The sequence below is a fragment of the Camelus ferus genome, chromosome 12 (assembly GCF_009834535.1).
Source record: "Camelus ferus isolate YT-003-E chromosome 12, BCGSAC_Cfer_1.0, whole genome shotgun sequence".
NCBI classification, from domain to species: domain Eukaryota; kingdom Metazoa; phylum Chordata; class Mammalia; order Artiodactyla; family Camelidae; genus Camelus; species Camelus ferus.
Window position 1 is genome coordinate 2157170 of NC_045707.1, and position 15409 is coordinate 2172578.

General features: G+C 38.3%; 1 protein-coding gene across 17 annotated transcripts in view; it reads right to left on the minus strand.

The window, feature by feature from the left end:
• RBFOX2 (RNA binding fox-1 homolog 2) overlaps positions 1-15409 on the minus strand; it is a 239570-nt gene that overhangs the window by 181600 nt on the left and 42561 nt on the right. Inside the window, exon 1 of one of the 17 annotated variants that reach the window (XM_032492126.1) lies at positions 250-337. The exons of 14 other annotated variants lie outside the window; for them this stretch is intronic. In XM_032492126.1, coding sequence (XP_032348017.1) covers positions 250-291 — 42 coding nt within the window. In that variant the 5' untranslated portion in view covers positions 292-337. Of the gene's footprint in view, positions 1-249; positions 338-15409 lie in introns of those variants that run through there. 2 more of the 17 variants (XM_014558507.2, XM_006183870.3) reach the window with 2 other exon arrangements.

The window sequence follows — 15409 nt, forward strand, 5'->3', positions numbered from 1 at the left end:
AACTATTAAAAGATATTATATTTCTACATCTAGATTAGCTCCTTTGTTAAATGAATATGTCATTTTTCAACAAAGAAAATATTCTGCAAATTCAGAATGATTTACAGATTTTTAAAAAGGCAGACCAGCCCGACTCCACACAACGAACCTCTCTGCTTGCATTGGACTCCCCACATCTTACTGAAGCCACAATTCCCCTGCACAAACTCCCATCCACCACCCCCCACGCACACCCAACTCCCCACCAACCTCACAGGGGTTCCTGGGCTGGTCCATGGAATCTGATGACATCACTCTCTCTTCCTTCCTGGAATTCTAAACCCTGCTGCTCTCCCCTTGCACACAGCTACCATCTCCATGGCAACCTCACCTCCTCCTGCTTCCCTATTGGCTTCATGGAGCAGGATACACAAAAAGGTTTTCCGTTCTCCCCTCACCACCCGCCCCCAAAAAATGATGCTTTCAACAGGAACCTGAGCTATATTTAGCTACTTGGGATTCAGAGTCCAATGACTAAGAAAACAGAGAAACGTCCTCCTTCCTACATTCCACCCTCCTCTCAACCCCACCCCAAAGTGGCTGCTTCACCTCCTACTCTTTGGCCCCCAACCCAAAGCAAGTGGCAGTAACTGCTGAGCGTTAAAAACATCTGGACTGTTCCATATATTAAGGCTGGCACACAGAAAAGTCTCACACTCACCATTCCACCCAACAAGAAAAGAAAAATAAAAGGACAAAAATAAAAGTACGCACTGGTCAAAAAACCAGTGAAGACGTGTTGTGAGCTGAGCATCAGTCTTCTGCTCCTTCCCTCCATCCCTAGCCAGGGACTGGGAATTCCATGCCTAAAGGCAGAGTTCTGAAGAGTCTCCAACCACTTAGAAGACCAGATTCTTTTGTTATTTGCTTGATATTATTTCCTCCAGCAAAGAAAGAAAAGTAGAAGGAAAAGGGGTGGGGGGTGAAATAGAAAGACTACACATTTCAGCAATCAAACTTGCTAAGCCTAGAAGCACAAATCCTGGGTCAAATTTTCCATCCCAGAGACTGACCTGCTATGTAAACTGGAGCACGTTCTGACATCCCTCATCTCAAAAGTAGCTCCCACACAGGGATGTTATAAGAATTACTGACAAAATTAATGTAAAGTAGTTTAAGTCCCTGGGCCAAAGGAATTGAATAAATAGAGAGTAAGTTGACATCATTAGCAGTGAAATTCCTGTGGATATTAACATAAATCAACAATCCAACAGGGGAACAACATAAACTTCTAGAAAATTATCCTCTCATAATCACAGATGCAGTACAAGATATGCATAATTTCTTGAACCACAGATAGTTCCCCAAAATATGTCTACTTCTAGTAAAATCCAGCTGATCTTTGACTAGAACTCAATTTTGGAATTGGCCCTACTTTTTCTTTGCTTAGTCCTAACTCTAATTTTGAAACTGCTACTTACTCTCCCTAAATGATTGAATATGGACCAGGCCTTCATTTTCCAGCTCAGCTGCCCATTTCCCATTCTAGGGAAATAATTTCTCCTCAGAGCCATATTTGTTAGCTGAACACTGAATCAACCCAGTGGCTAGTCATATATGATTCTAAAGGACAAAGCATCAATTGTAACCAAGGAGGAAAGGCTCCAAGCAGGTCAAAGCCTTATAGTATGAAAGGGAGTGGATTAAAATAAGACACACCCAGGAAAACTGTATTTTCAGTTTGCAAGGCAGAGACGCAGCCCCAGAGCACCAACTCTCCAAAGAAAAAATAGACAAGAAAAGAAACTGATTTTGTATAATAAGAAATAGTCATTTGTCCCAAATAGAATTTAAACCATTTGGAACATTTAGCAAAGTCAAACTACCCCACTAATTAACACAGGCATCCAGAACAAGCTTCACAACTGCTACAGAAAACAGCAAAGGATGCAGTAATTGCTAATAAACAAATGAAACTTGCACTGTGGGGTGGGGGGAGGAGGAGAGGGAGAAGGAACACAGCATGATTAGCCCATCTCTGAGATTTGTGCTTCCTTATCTCACCCCAAGTGGACTCGTAACAAGCCACTCCTCGTGTGAAACCTCTCCTGTGTACACCACTGGTCAGAAGGTTCCACAGGATAAATAAGATGAACACTCTTCTAAAAGTTGTCCTTAATACTCTTAAAAACAAACAGAAGGTCAGTCACCTCATTCCACAGTGGGAAGACTGAAGCACAGTTTCCAAGATTGCCCATCCAATCAATTACCGAGCTTGACTTGCGTTAGTTACCATTATGAAATCTATCAACAACGGTCTGGACTAACTGGACTGTTGCAAATAAAGCTCTATTTATCTGTTCTTTCCATTTAAACATGCATTAAGTGCACTTATTATGTGCCAGAGGTTTTACATGGTTTGTCATTAATTCTCAAAAATAAAATCAAAAAACTGCAAGTTGCATGTATTCTTACCTCTCTTTGCAAACAGAAACAACAGTTCTAGAGATGTCAATGTGACCAAGATTATATAACTCATTATTTAATTTTTTAGAAAGCCAAAGATCCTAACCCAGATCTGTTTAGACTCCAAAGTCTATTTTTTTCTGCCTGGTCTCCCATTTACAGACAGTTGGGGTTGGAAAAAACAGAAATCACTTTTTATCTGTGTTTTCTTACATTATCAATAAAATACAGGTTGTTTGACATCAAGGTCAATGTTATACTTTTTACATATTACTAACAGTATTAAACCTTACGCAGGCACTCAATACTTATTAATTTATTATTCTAATCCTATTAGTCTAAACTGGACAAATGCCAATTATTCTACTCAGATATTTTTTAAATTAAAATTGGCTGGAGAAATTATATGCTGAAGTGAAATGACAAAATTTCAGATAACATATTCCGGAATTTAATTTTATAACATTTGAGATGAACAAAATTATCCTCTCATAATGCCTACACTGGCCCAGTCATAATGTCCTAATGCCAACACAGTCTAATCTGCTGAGCTTAATCCATAAACCTCAATGCAGTCAGGACTATACATTAGATTTATGGTTTCTAAATTCTGCATATAGAACCAGAGCATTTCAAAGTATTTCTCTAGGGGTTCACTAAAATTAAATCAGCTGTCAGGAGGACTATGTTAAAGAGGCCAAGGTCACATGTCTGATACCCATGTAAACCCGTTAGCATCACTCTCTCCTACTACCACAAAATGCACCCTGTTGTACATACACACCCTGGTTTAACTGAGAAATTAATGCAAAGTATCATTTCTTCCAAAAGAAAATTAAAACCTGTCTAGTAATGTCAAATATTGTAAATGGCTTTTATTCTTTAGAAAATAGCTATTGTCTTTCAGAAAATATGCCCGATCATTCATCCTTTCTTTCTATATCTATTGAACACCTGCCACCTCCCAGTTGATAAGTCTCAAAAGGATAGCACTGAAGGACAAATAAACACAGATAAGTGTGATATGTTACACAGCAGAGATGTATATAGGCACAGTGAGAGGTTAACTCTAGAAGGTGTTGTGGAGAATGAGCTCCAGGAGATTACTTAGGTAAATGAGGCAGGTAAGGGCCTTCCAGGGAGGGAGAAAAGATTTAAGAAGGTATGGTCAGAAGACAACGTTGGTGAACTTAAGAGGACTTTCAAGTATCTTACTGAGGCCAGACTGAGAATTGAGAGATATGACCAGATGAGAGAAGGCAAGGAAACATCTTTTAGATTTTCTACCTCATCCAGGCTAGGTTTTCCTAAAATGCTTTACTTTGAGTCAGATTACCATAGAGCAAAAGGGGAAAAATTTTTAATACCACGTGAAGAGTTCCTCTCTTCATAGTTTCCATAAGAATAAAGCTCAATAAAAAGCCACTGCATAGCAAAAAAACAAAACAAAACAAAACACACACACACACACACACACACAAACCACCAAAAAAATGGAAAGGCAACCTATCAAATGGGAGAAAATGTTTGCAAATCATACACCTGCTAAGAGGTTAATATCCAAAATATATAAAGAACTCATACAACTCAAGAGCAAACAACAATCAATCTGATTATAAAATGAGCAGAGGATCTGAATAGACATTTTTCCAAAGAAGACATGCAGATGGCCAACAGGTACTTGAAAAGCTTCTCAACATCACTAATCATCAGGGAAATGCATATCAAAAACACAATAAGACATCACCTCACACCTGCTAGAATGGCTATTATCAAAAAGACAAGAAATAACAAGTGCTGGTGAGGATGTGGAGAAAGGGGAACCTTGTACACTGTTGGCAGGAATGTAAATTGGTACAGCCACTATGGAAAACAGAATGGAGGTTCCTTAAAAAATTTAAAATAGAACTACAGTATCATTCAGCAATTCCACTTCTGGGTATTTACCTGACAGAAACAAAAGCACTAATTCAAAAAGATATCTGTACCCCATGTTCACTGCAGCATTATTTACAATAGCCAAGACATGGAAACAACCTAAGTATCCACCGATGGATGAATGAATAAAGAAAATGTGGTTTATATATATACAGTGGAATATTTTTCAGCCATTAAAAGAAGGAAATCCTGCCAACAACACAGATGGACCTTAAGGTTGTTAGGCTAAGTGAAATAAGTCAGAGAAACACAAATATAAGGTCTCACTTATATGAAGAATCCAAAACCAAAACCAAAAAACCCCCCCCCAAAACCCAAAAAAACCCAGAGAACAGAAAACTCTAACTCATAGGTACAGAGAACAGACTGATAGTTGCTAGAGGTAAGGGGTGGAGTCGGGGGTAGATGAAATGAGTGAAGGGGGTCAAAAGGTACAAACTTCCACTTATAAAATAAATAAGACATGGGGATGCAATGGACAGCATGGTGACTACAGTTAATAATACTGTAGTGTATATTTGAAAGTTGCTAAAAGAGTAGATCTTAAAAGTTCTTATCACAAGAAATAAAAATTTATAACTATGTGATAATGGATGTTAACTAGACATATTATGATGATGATCATTTTACAATATATATGTACACTAAATCATGTTGCATATAACACTAATACAAGGTTATATTTCAATTACATTTCAATTTAAAAAAAGAATGAAGGTCAAAATGAAGTGTACTCTTCTGAAAATGAAGACTTTAGGGGCTGAAGACCCTTAATTAAAAGGTTCTTCTGTCTGTAGAACAAAACCCAAATTTGCTGCCCTGTGAAAGTTTCCTTATTCTCAGAAAACTGGTTTAAAAAGTGATCAGTGGAGTTTACTCACCAATTTTCTTTTCCTATGGCTGTTTGAAACTCTTAGTGTGTTGAATATTTGACAAGCAAATTAAGGTTAATAAAAGATGCATCTTCATGCCCATACAACGACCCTAATACAACCATCCCTAATACATAAACACATAAATGTATGTGCACACACACATCCTACCAGCTTTGACAGGCAAAGGATTTGTACATTTATAAGAGGAAAAAGCTATCAATAAGCACAGCAATCACAGGACAAAAGTAGAATCTAATTTTTAAGAAAAATGTTTTATTTAAGTGACTATATATATATAGAAATGGGCAAAAATTTTAAGTATACAACTCAATGAATTTCCACAAAGTGAACCCACCCATGTAACCAGCATCTAGGTTTAAAAACAAACAAACAAACAAAAAACAAGGAACACTATCAGCACCCTGGAAGCCCATCTCATGTATTTGCAAAGTTACTCCTACCAGCTCACAATGACTTTAACACCAGAGACTCATTCTGCCTGTTTTTTAACTTCATATAAATGGAATCGCACACCGTATACTTTTGTGCTGGCTTCCTTCACTCCACATTATATTTGTAAAACTGATTCATCTGTTGAATATAGCAGTAGGTCATTCATTGTCATCACTGTAAAGTATTCCATTTTACAAATATAGTATGATTTAATGAAAAACATTTTGGTACCATTGAAAGGCATTTGTGTTATTTCCAGCATAGGGTTATTACTTAAAATGCTGCTATGTACATTCCTGTACAAGTCTTTTGGTGCAAATACGTACATATTTCTGTTAGGTATAACCAGGAGTGAACTGCTCATTACAGGGTACACTTAGGTTCAGCTTTGATAAATACTGCCAACTGCCAATTTTCTAAAGTTGTACCAATTTACATTCCCACTAGCAGTGCACTGAGGGCTCCCGATGCTGAACAAACTCCCTAGCACTTGGTAACGTCTGCTTTTTTCATTTCAGCCATTCTGGAGTTAGTGTAGTAGTATCTCACTGTGGCTGTTTGCTTTATCCTGATGATAAATGATGCTGACCACTCTGGGGGCATTTGAATATCATCTTTTGTGAATCACCTATTTAAATCATTTGCCCATTTTTTAACTGGGTTGTTCAAAGATTGATTTATAGGACTTCTTTTATATATTGATTTGTCAGAGTTATTTATATATATTGGATACCAGCCAGATACTATTGGATACTATATTGCAAATATCTTCTCCTACTCTGTGGTTTTCCTTTTTACTTTCTTAATATTGTCTTTTAATGAAAAGATAGTCCTAATTTTAATGTAATCAATTTATCAGGGTTTTTTCTTTTATTATAGTTATTATTTTGGGGGGGTCATTAGGTCTATTTATTTATTTATTATTATTATATATATATATATATGTTAATGGAGGTACTGTCGACTGAACCCAGGATCTCATGCATGCTAGGCATGTGCTCCACCATTTGAGCTACACCCTCCCTACTATTATAGTTATTATTTATGCCCTGGTTCAAATAGAGAATATCATAAGATATTATCAAGTGTTTTTTTCTAGAAACTTCAATAAAGTAGCATTTAAAATGTGTATTTAAAAAATTCCCAGGCACATCATGTATATAAAATGCACAAGTGAAGTTTTCTTCAAGAAAACAGATCAACCAACTCAAACAATCTGTAAATTAAGCAAGATCACACTTAATTAAATTCATTAAGTACCTTTTAGGATCCCAGGACTGCGTTGGGTGCTGGAAGAGATAATAGCTATATATGAGGTGACCCTTGACCTAAGTGAATATTGACTTTAGCTGACAGCATGCACTTAAAATATTAGCTGTGAAGATTTGGACATCAGAGAAATAATAATCCTCTACCATCATCAGCTCTCCAAGCAAATTTCTACTTCAGTAAAGGAAAGCAGGACAAAGGCATTACATCATTACTGCTACTGCCTTAATACACACATCTAAAAACCACATCATTTATGAATTTTCAAGAGTCAATTAAAGATCTTAAAATGGTAACAGCTACAAATTCAGTATTTTATAGTTACTACCTAAAAGAAATAGCTGAACCCGAAAGTTATGCAACTTTCCCAGAATAAAAAAAAATCTCATTCTAGCTAGAGAAGAATGTGACAGAGAGGGGAAAATATATATGTATACACAATTACTTACCTTTTTTTCCCTGGTCTTGGGAAGAGAGGTTATTAAAAAAAAAAAAAAAAAAAAAAGCATGGTAAGAAAGGGTCCCAGTGAGTTAGGAATCTAATGTATAGATGACCCCCCCTTATAAAAGATAAATTTAGGGAAACTCAATTCCAGGATGAGGAGTTAAAGGGGTAAAAGGAAAGAATAGCTATTAAACTGATTTAGATGAGAAGAGAGTTTTTAAAACAGAGTTGCTGAGTTTTCTTTATTCTGTTTTGTAACAAGCATTAAAATGGAATTGTGCTACTCTTCTGAACATGTAGAGCACAAGGGAAAAGAGAAGTCTGCTCATTTTAGAGGTCAAGGTGGACCACTGCTTCATTGCCTGGGATTCTAGGCCTTAAACATAATTTTGGAAATAATGCAAGACTCCATTAGCAGAGCTTAAGAGATGACCTCAAACTAAGGTAGTTTACTAATTTGTTACAAGAAAAAAAGCATAAGGGATTAAAATTCTTTTATCCAGAAAAATTTCAAAGTCACTATTCTGACCCAAAATAATAAGCAAAGGGTTCGCCAGCTAAGAATTAAGCATGGTTCAACCATTTCCCAAGATGTTTATTTATTCAACACACTTTCATGATATGTAACCTACCAGTCTAGGCACCACGTATACAGTGTGAAAAAAAGAGAGTCCCTGCCCTCATGAAGTTTAGTTAAATTGGGGAAAATATTTAAATAAGTAAATAAGCAAGTATTTAGCTATAAATCACAATAAATTTAAAAAAAAAAACTGGGGTAAGTATACTTTAACGGTTAGAGAAGGCCTCCTTAGGAAGATGACATAAGCTAACAGGAAAATAATGAAAGGAGTCGTCCTAGTGATCCCAACTAAAAACGTCTGGTTGATTCACCCCTATCAATTCCAATTCATTTCTTCCAAGGTTGAAGACTGTCTCTAATCCCAATCTGTCCCTCCATTCTGAGCATTGTCTCTGTTCAAGCAAATCAGCAAGATTTCGTGGTACAGCTGCTTGAACCAGGAACTGCAACTGGCTGCTTCTCCTGCGAGAACACTTCTCACATTTGACAAGTGCACACACCAAAGACAGCAGAGAGCCGCCAAGGTGATCGGAGGACTCAAAAGCCCCTCATCCAATCTCCTTCCACTTTGCCTTTGAAGATGAGGAAAGGTGTCTATTTGCCTCTAAATCAGAACCTCTGTCTTCCTGCCATTTCAAAAGCAGCTTTTGAACAACTGCATGTGAATCTACAATTACCTCAATAAAAGTTTCAACTAAAAAAAAGCAACTTTTTTAAGCTGCAAAGCCTCTCTATAACAGTAAATTGGTTCACCTCCTTCCTCTCTCCAGTGTCATCTTTTTATATATCACAAGGCATGCAGTTAGCATGCCTAAAAAGGGAAGAGGATGATAATAAAATTAAGTTTAAAATGATCTTTAAAAAATGTTAATCACTACATTTCCCTTAGAAAAGAATTTCTTTCTGAGAAGAGGTCAGGCCTTATATGTAACTCAGAGTGTGGAAGAACATGCATCACCTTTGGACCTACAACACAACGGGTTGGCTGTGTGACATGGGCAAGCGCGGCTTCCTCATCTGCAAGGGGAATTAGGGCCACTTCACATTAAATGAGATAATATGAGTCTGACACTTGGCAAACAATAGCCATCCAAAAAACAAGCAAGCAAACAAACACACTTTAGCTGCCTCCTTTCCTTCACAGCTAAAGGGGAATTTTAATAAAGGTAAGAAAGAAGATCCCACTGGTAAACTGAGAACATTAATACAAGCAGCTGACGGTTGAAAATTATCAGGTAATCCTCCATTAGCTTCAACGCTATATTGCTAAGATTTACTCACAAGAAAGGTGACCATGTGACCTATCTTAAGAAATCCCAGTTTCAAACATTCTGACCCATTATTCCTACTAACATTGAAATATCCCAGAAATGCAAATATTTCCATTTCCAAACTGTATCTCTCAGACAACCTTGCTACCTAGAAAGAGCACAAAATTTTTTCATCAGACAATATAGTCCCCATTTAGCACAAGAAAAATATGATCATCAAAAAAAGAAAAAGAATAATGTGATCACCACATTTACAAGAGGATAAAAGGGACACTAAAAGTATGAACAGGTCAGGAAGACAAATCAATATTGCTGAGAACTTTTTTCCTACATAGTATTTTTACATATTCTATCCTAACAAATTCACATTTACGCAACAACATGACTACAGCAGCCAAAGGGTCAGGATGAAACTATAAAGACCCAAATGACCCCTTAGGCCCAGAGTTTCTGCAATCTATCAGCCAGATGTAGAAAACTGATTCAAACACCAAGCATATATCTGAACCAGTCAAACAGGCATCTGAGACAAAAGAGAAAATCAAGTTTATACATAAAATATATCCCTGGTGGAGTCTGGAAGGCCCATAAAAATGACCATAGTCCCTGCAGCTGAGCATGACCACAAAATCCTCTTTGAACCTGTGCAGAGTGCCTGAGATATCCTGCAGTGGTTGAGAAGCTGGCGAAACTCAAGCCTACATCAGAGCACAGACGGTATGCTCCCCTGGCAACAATGCTACGTGGGACATGAGCACAAACACCTTTCTATCTCTACTGGGCTTAAAGTCACTGTGAAACTCGCCCAGTGGCGCACAGCCAGAAAGGGCCAGCGATACTCAGTTTACAGTGTAAACAAACCATGCAATATTCTGAACACTTTGGAAAGGATGCCAGGGTTGAAAAAATTACAAAATGGAGTGGCTTGGTTTTCCTTGTCTGCTTCACACTCTCATGTTCCCACTACCCACTTCCAGCAAATATCTCCCAGGTCCAGGAAAAAAGCCTTCAGCATCTGTCTTTAATTTGGCTATTCCATCCTCTGCCCTCCTCCCTCCTCCTTTCTCCTTCTCCTTCCCTCTCCTCCTCCTCCCTGACTCCACCCCATAAGGAATATACATACACACAAGTACATATTTTTTTTAATGCTCCCTGAAAACAAATAGAAGAGAGATTAGAGTGGAAAGGAGACTAGAATGGGGAGATAAACCGGGCAGGAGAAGCCGGCAGTTTACAAACAGGCACAAAGAGAGCCCGAGATGGTTGCTCTTGAGCCCCAGCAGTCAGGGCTGTTTCTGATTAGGTGCGTACAATTGCAGAACTGTGCAGGAAGTGCTCAGGGGGCCCTCTCAGTCTGCCCCATCCCAAACACACTGAAAACCTTTGTACTGGAGCAGGCGCATCTGGAATCAGTTAGGACCAGGCTCCTAGCAGGCCTTTCCTTTATACAAAAACAAAACAAACAAACAAAAAAAACCTTCTCTAAAACCACCAGGCTGAGATTTCCCGCCTGCAACTTTCTCATCCCTTCCCCCCAGATCACCCTTCAGAGCACATTTCTCCGTCTCCCATTCTGGGGTCACCACAAGTAAGAGTCATGTAAGAACATAAAGCATTCAGAGAGGTAGCATCCTCCCCAGGCCCAGGCACCCCCAGAAAATTACAGCATCCATGCAACAAGAATCTCTTTTTACATAATTTTGGGATTTTTTTTAATGTTATTTTTAGAAATTCAAAGTGGCCTACTTTCTTCTTTAAGCATTTAAATGAAGCATATCCTTTATGAAACTTGTTTCTTTTTGTTCTGTCTTCTAAATCGTGTATAAAACAGAAAAAAAAAACTTTAGGATAGTTCTAGCATTCAAAAGGGAAAAAGTTTTTCCACTCACATCCTTATGTTAAATTGCCAATATTCGTTTTTGCAGGAAGCCAGTTTTTACTGATGCTTTCTATAAAAAACAGGATTTCTCTGGTAGTGTGGTAAATGCCTAGAACTAAGACTTGGCAGACCTAGAGAACAGTTTTGATGGCCATTAATGAGCCATGAAGCTAGGAATAAATGACTTAATCTTTCTGGATCTCTGTTTCTCCACTGGTAAAACGTGGGAGTGAGGCAGATTCTCTAAGTTTATTTCCAGCACCACTATCCCCTCAAATTCCACACACCTAACAAATATATAAGTACATACACAATTCACCTCCAGCTTCACCTAGGAATCATACCTTTTAGGTAATTTTTTTTTTTATTGTCCCCAAAGACCATACAGAGGAGTTAGGTGTGGAGTAGGGGAGAATGAGCAGTCTGTCAGCTGGTTCGTCTCTTCTATAAACCATGTTCCCTGTCTTCACATGGCTCAGTGATTGCATAACCAAGTCAGAGGGTAAAAAACTTAAGGACAAGTACCAGGCTAGCCATCTGGGCCCAGGAACCTGATCATAGAAGTATGGCACGAAGACCTGGAGAATTAAATTCACAAATAAACTACTGAATTACTGCTCTGTCCTTTGTGCTTAGTTTAGAAGCTGCTTATTTATTTAATTGATCTCAACAAATATTTATTGAATCTAACAAGAAGGCCAGAGTCTCTGAGGAATATAAAAAAGAGTCAGAAACTGACCTACTCTCTGGGAATTTATAATCTACTGAAGAGACACAAAGCTGTTCAGCTCTAATTGTAGTTCAGACTTGATGACACTGAGGTCTTTATAAAGTATTGTGAGAGATCCTGGGATGCTGCTTCCTCCACGTGCCTCATTCTCTTATCTTTTATCTTATTCCTTCTGTTCAAGTGCTAAAAGGGTTCTGATAAACCTGAAAATTATCAAAATTATTTCACCATGAAATTTAAAACCTCGCATTATAAACTGCCTGAACTTATCACAGGGTTCAATAAACAGGGTTAAATCTGTAGTTTATACCCATAGAGAGAAGGGCAGACCTACATAAACCACCCCTCAATCCACAGCTGTCACCAGAGCAGGAGTACTGATAACTATCTCAACAGTTACACTCATGGCAATCAGGAACCAATTCTTGACCTTAGTGAGAGTTCTAGGGATTAAGAACCAGTAGAACAAGTAAAAGGTTTGTAGTTATAACTGTCATTGGTCTGCAGCCAATGACAACCAGAATGGCAGGACTTCCCACAGACCACACGTAAGGGTTCTGACAAAAGGTGCTACCATGCAGTATGAGCTGCTTTTAACTCATGTCAAAGTGATTGATGTTTCCACCGTAACTAAAATTATGAAATTAGTTAGAGGACCTTTTTTGTCATTTCATCTCTGGAAGTGGAGAGAAAAAGAACCCCATAAAACTGATCCCTTTTTCCTTAACCTCATATCCTAGGTAACCTGAAGGATGAGTGAGCTCCTTTTCCTGGACTACTAATCAGGGTATTCCATTCTGGGTAAGCTCCCTAAAAACATACTCCCTTCAGTGAGTTAATTTCCCTCTTCCTGAAACTGGCAAGACTTCAAAGGCATTCAAAGAGAAGTAAGAATCTGTGACATGGGGTTCCAGAAACAGCAGGGTCACATTTCCTCCTGGAACAAGGAAAGCTGAACTGCAGGAGGTGCATCCAAGGGACCTGGCCCACTCCCTAAACGTTAATGTACTTCCAATTGGGTACAGAGAACTTGGCAGCTCAGCTGACTCCCCAACCAGCTCTGAACAAAACTGAACTGGTCAGGATTCTTCGCGGCAAACAGCAGTAGAAGGGGCCAATCACAACCCTCAACCCTGCCAAAAAAATTGCAGCCTTTTCCTTAAAGGGAAAGCACTTCAAGGTGAGTGTTCATGTGTGTGTAGTTGTGAAAAGAGAAAAGGAGGTTTAGGTTTTCAGAATTCCTACCTTAGGTTAGCTTTATTTCTACAAATTTCTTTTCCTGTATTTGCTCCCCTCTGTAACACCACCAGCACCAGCAGTGCTGCAGAGAATAACAAATAAGCAGGTTAAGACTCTACAATCCAAACACACACTTGATCCAAGGAGGCAAGGTATCCACCTGCATCTTAGGAGGGAATCAGGATTCACCCTACTGCTACCTGACAGCAAAGTTTGGAGCTTTGTCCCAAAGAGTCTTCCCCTAGATCCTCACCCTTCCCTGATGCCTCTTCCCCCTTCTCTGACCCCGTCCCCACTGCTATTCAGAACTCAGAGTCAGCTGAAATGCCAGAGCAAACTGCAGACTGATGAGAGCATCTCACATGTAGAGAGATGACATGGGACAGTGCAGGGCTTCTCAAACTAACCGTAGCAACCTTTTTCTTTTTTAATTTTCATTCCATCATGGAACGGTACTTTTGTAAAATGCAATAAAATGAACTTAAAAAACAAAGACATACAACCTACAAGCCCAAACGTTTTATTATTAGATTCAACACTCATAAAATTACTCTACCAAATTGCTATAAAAGTTTCTAAGTGCTTACCATTAAGTTCTGTGCCTGTCTTGTAATGAGTCGGTACTGAACAGTGGACTAACACCAGTCTTCAAATGACACTATGATTAGCACTGGTCTAGTGAAACGAGAACAAGCGTTGACACCCAGAGTCCTAGTAATGAATCCCAGCTACTAGCTGCATGACTTTGGACATATCATTTAATTTTTCTGAATCTCAATTTCTGCATTTATAAAATAAAAATATAGTATCACCAAATACTATGCAGGGCTATGGAAGGATCAGGAAAATGTAATGGCAAGGAGCCTAGCACAGTGCCTGAATTAGATGAGGACTTCAATAACATAACTATTACTATCAGGTTTTTCCAAGTATTCCCTTTCATCATTCTCTTTTAATCCAAAGGCAGTTCCAATTCTAGTAAACCCTAACTTTGGGAGTTAGTATTTTCATAGCCTAATTGTAACTAACAAAAGTCAAGCCTATGATCTCTCACTGTCTTCAGTAGCCTCTTTCCCCTTTGGAGTCAGGAAGAACCAAACATCCTTGTTGTGCCAAAAATGCATTCCCATTTGATTTCTAACATTTTCTGTTTAACCCAAAACATATTTCAATTTGACTTATCATCAAACTCTTATCAGCTCAATCACCAATTCTGCTGTCATTCCAGCTTTGTTGTTATGTTTTACTAAACATTGAGTAGATACAAGAATATTTGTAAATTATTTAAAGGATACGAAGAATAACAAAAACATGTCACCCTAGCTTAGAATTCTCATTTTGCCCCTCCCTCCCCACACTGAATACACTGCTGAAGCCCTTCTTCACGACTGTTCTTAAAGATCTTCATTCAAGGCCCCGTTTCTCCCTTCACAATCCATATAATCCTCAGTAAGTCGCGTCCCCTCTCTAAGCCTCTCTCTTTTACCCACCAGCGAAGCTCCCTGTTTGATTTTGTCTAGGTTCAGCACTTTCCACACACTCCATGTTCAACCCTGGCTCCTCTCATGCTCCTTACGTTCTTATTTTAGACATTTCTAACAGCCGTTCTCCCACGCCTGAATTGGCTGTACTGAATTCTCCCACCAAAGACCCTGGCCAACACTGTCACTCCTCTTATTTTTCCCTCAGTTCTTCCTTCCTTTTCACAAGTACCCTTCAGTCACTGGGGAGAGGCAATTCCACCTGATCCTCCAAGACAAACACCTCCTCTGAAGCCTAGATTCATGCTCTTACACTTATTTCTCTTGGGTACTCACAACATAAAGGCTCAATGGAAAGCCCCAAAGAAGTCAATCCAACATTCTGATATACTAAAGAAGTTATGTTTATAATTTAAAATAACAGAATGGGAGAAAATATTTGCAAATACATATTTGATAATGGACTGGTAACAAGAATATATAAAGAATTCTCAAAACTCATTAAGAAAACAACCAACTCAATTTTAAAATTGACAAAAGATTTAACAGACTCATCATCAAAGAGATATGGATGGCAAATACACAAATGAAAAGCTGTTCAACACCATTAGTATTTAGGGAAGTACCAATTAAAACCACAAGCTACATCCGTACTGCAATGACTCAGGTTTTTTTTTTTTTTTTTTTTAATTTTAAACTGACAATATCAGATAGTAGAAAGAATGTGGAGCAACTGGAACTCTCTCATGCATTCACTACTGATGGGAATGCAAAAATGGTAAGTCACTGTGGAAAACAGTTTAG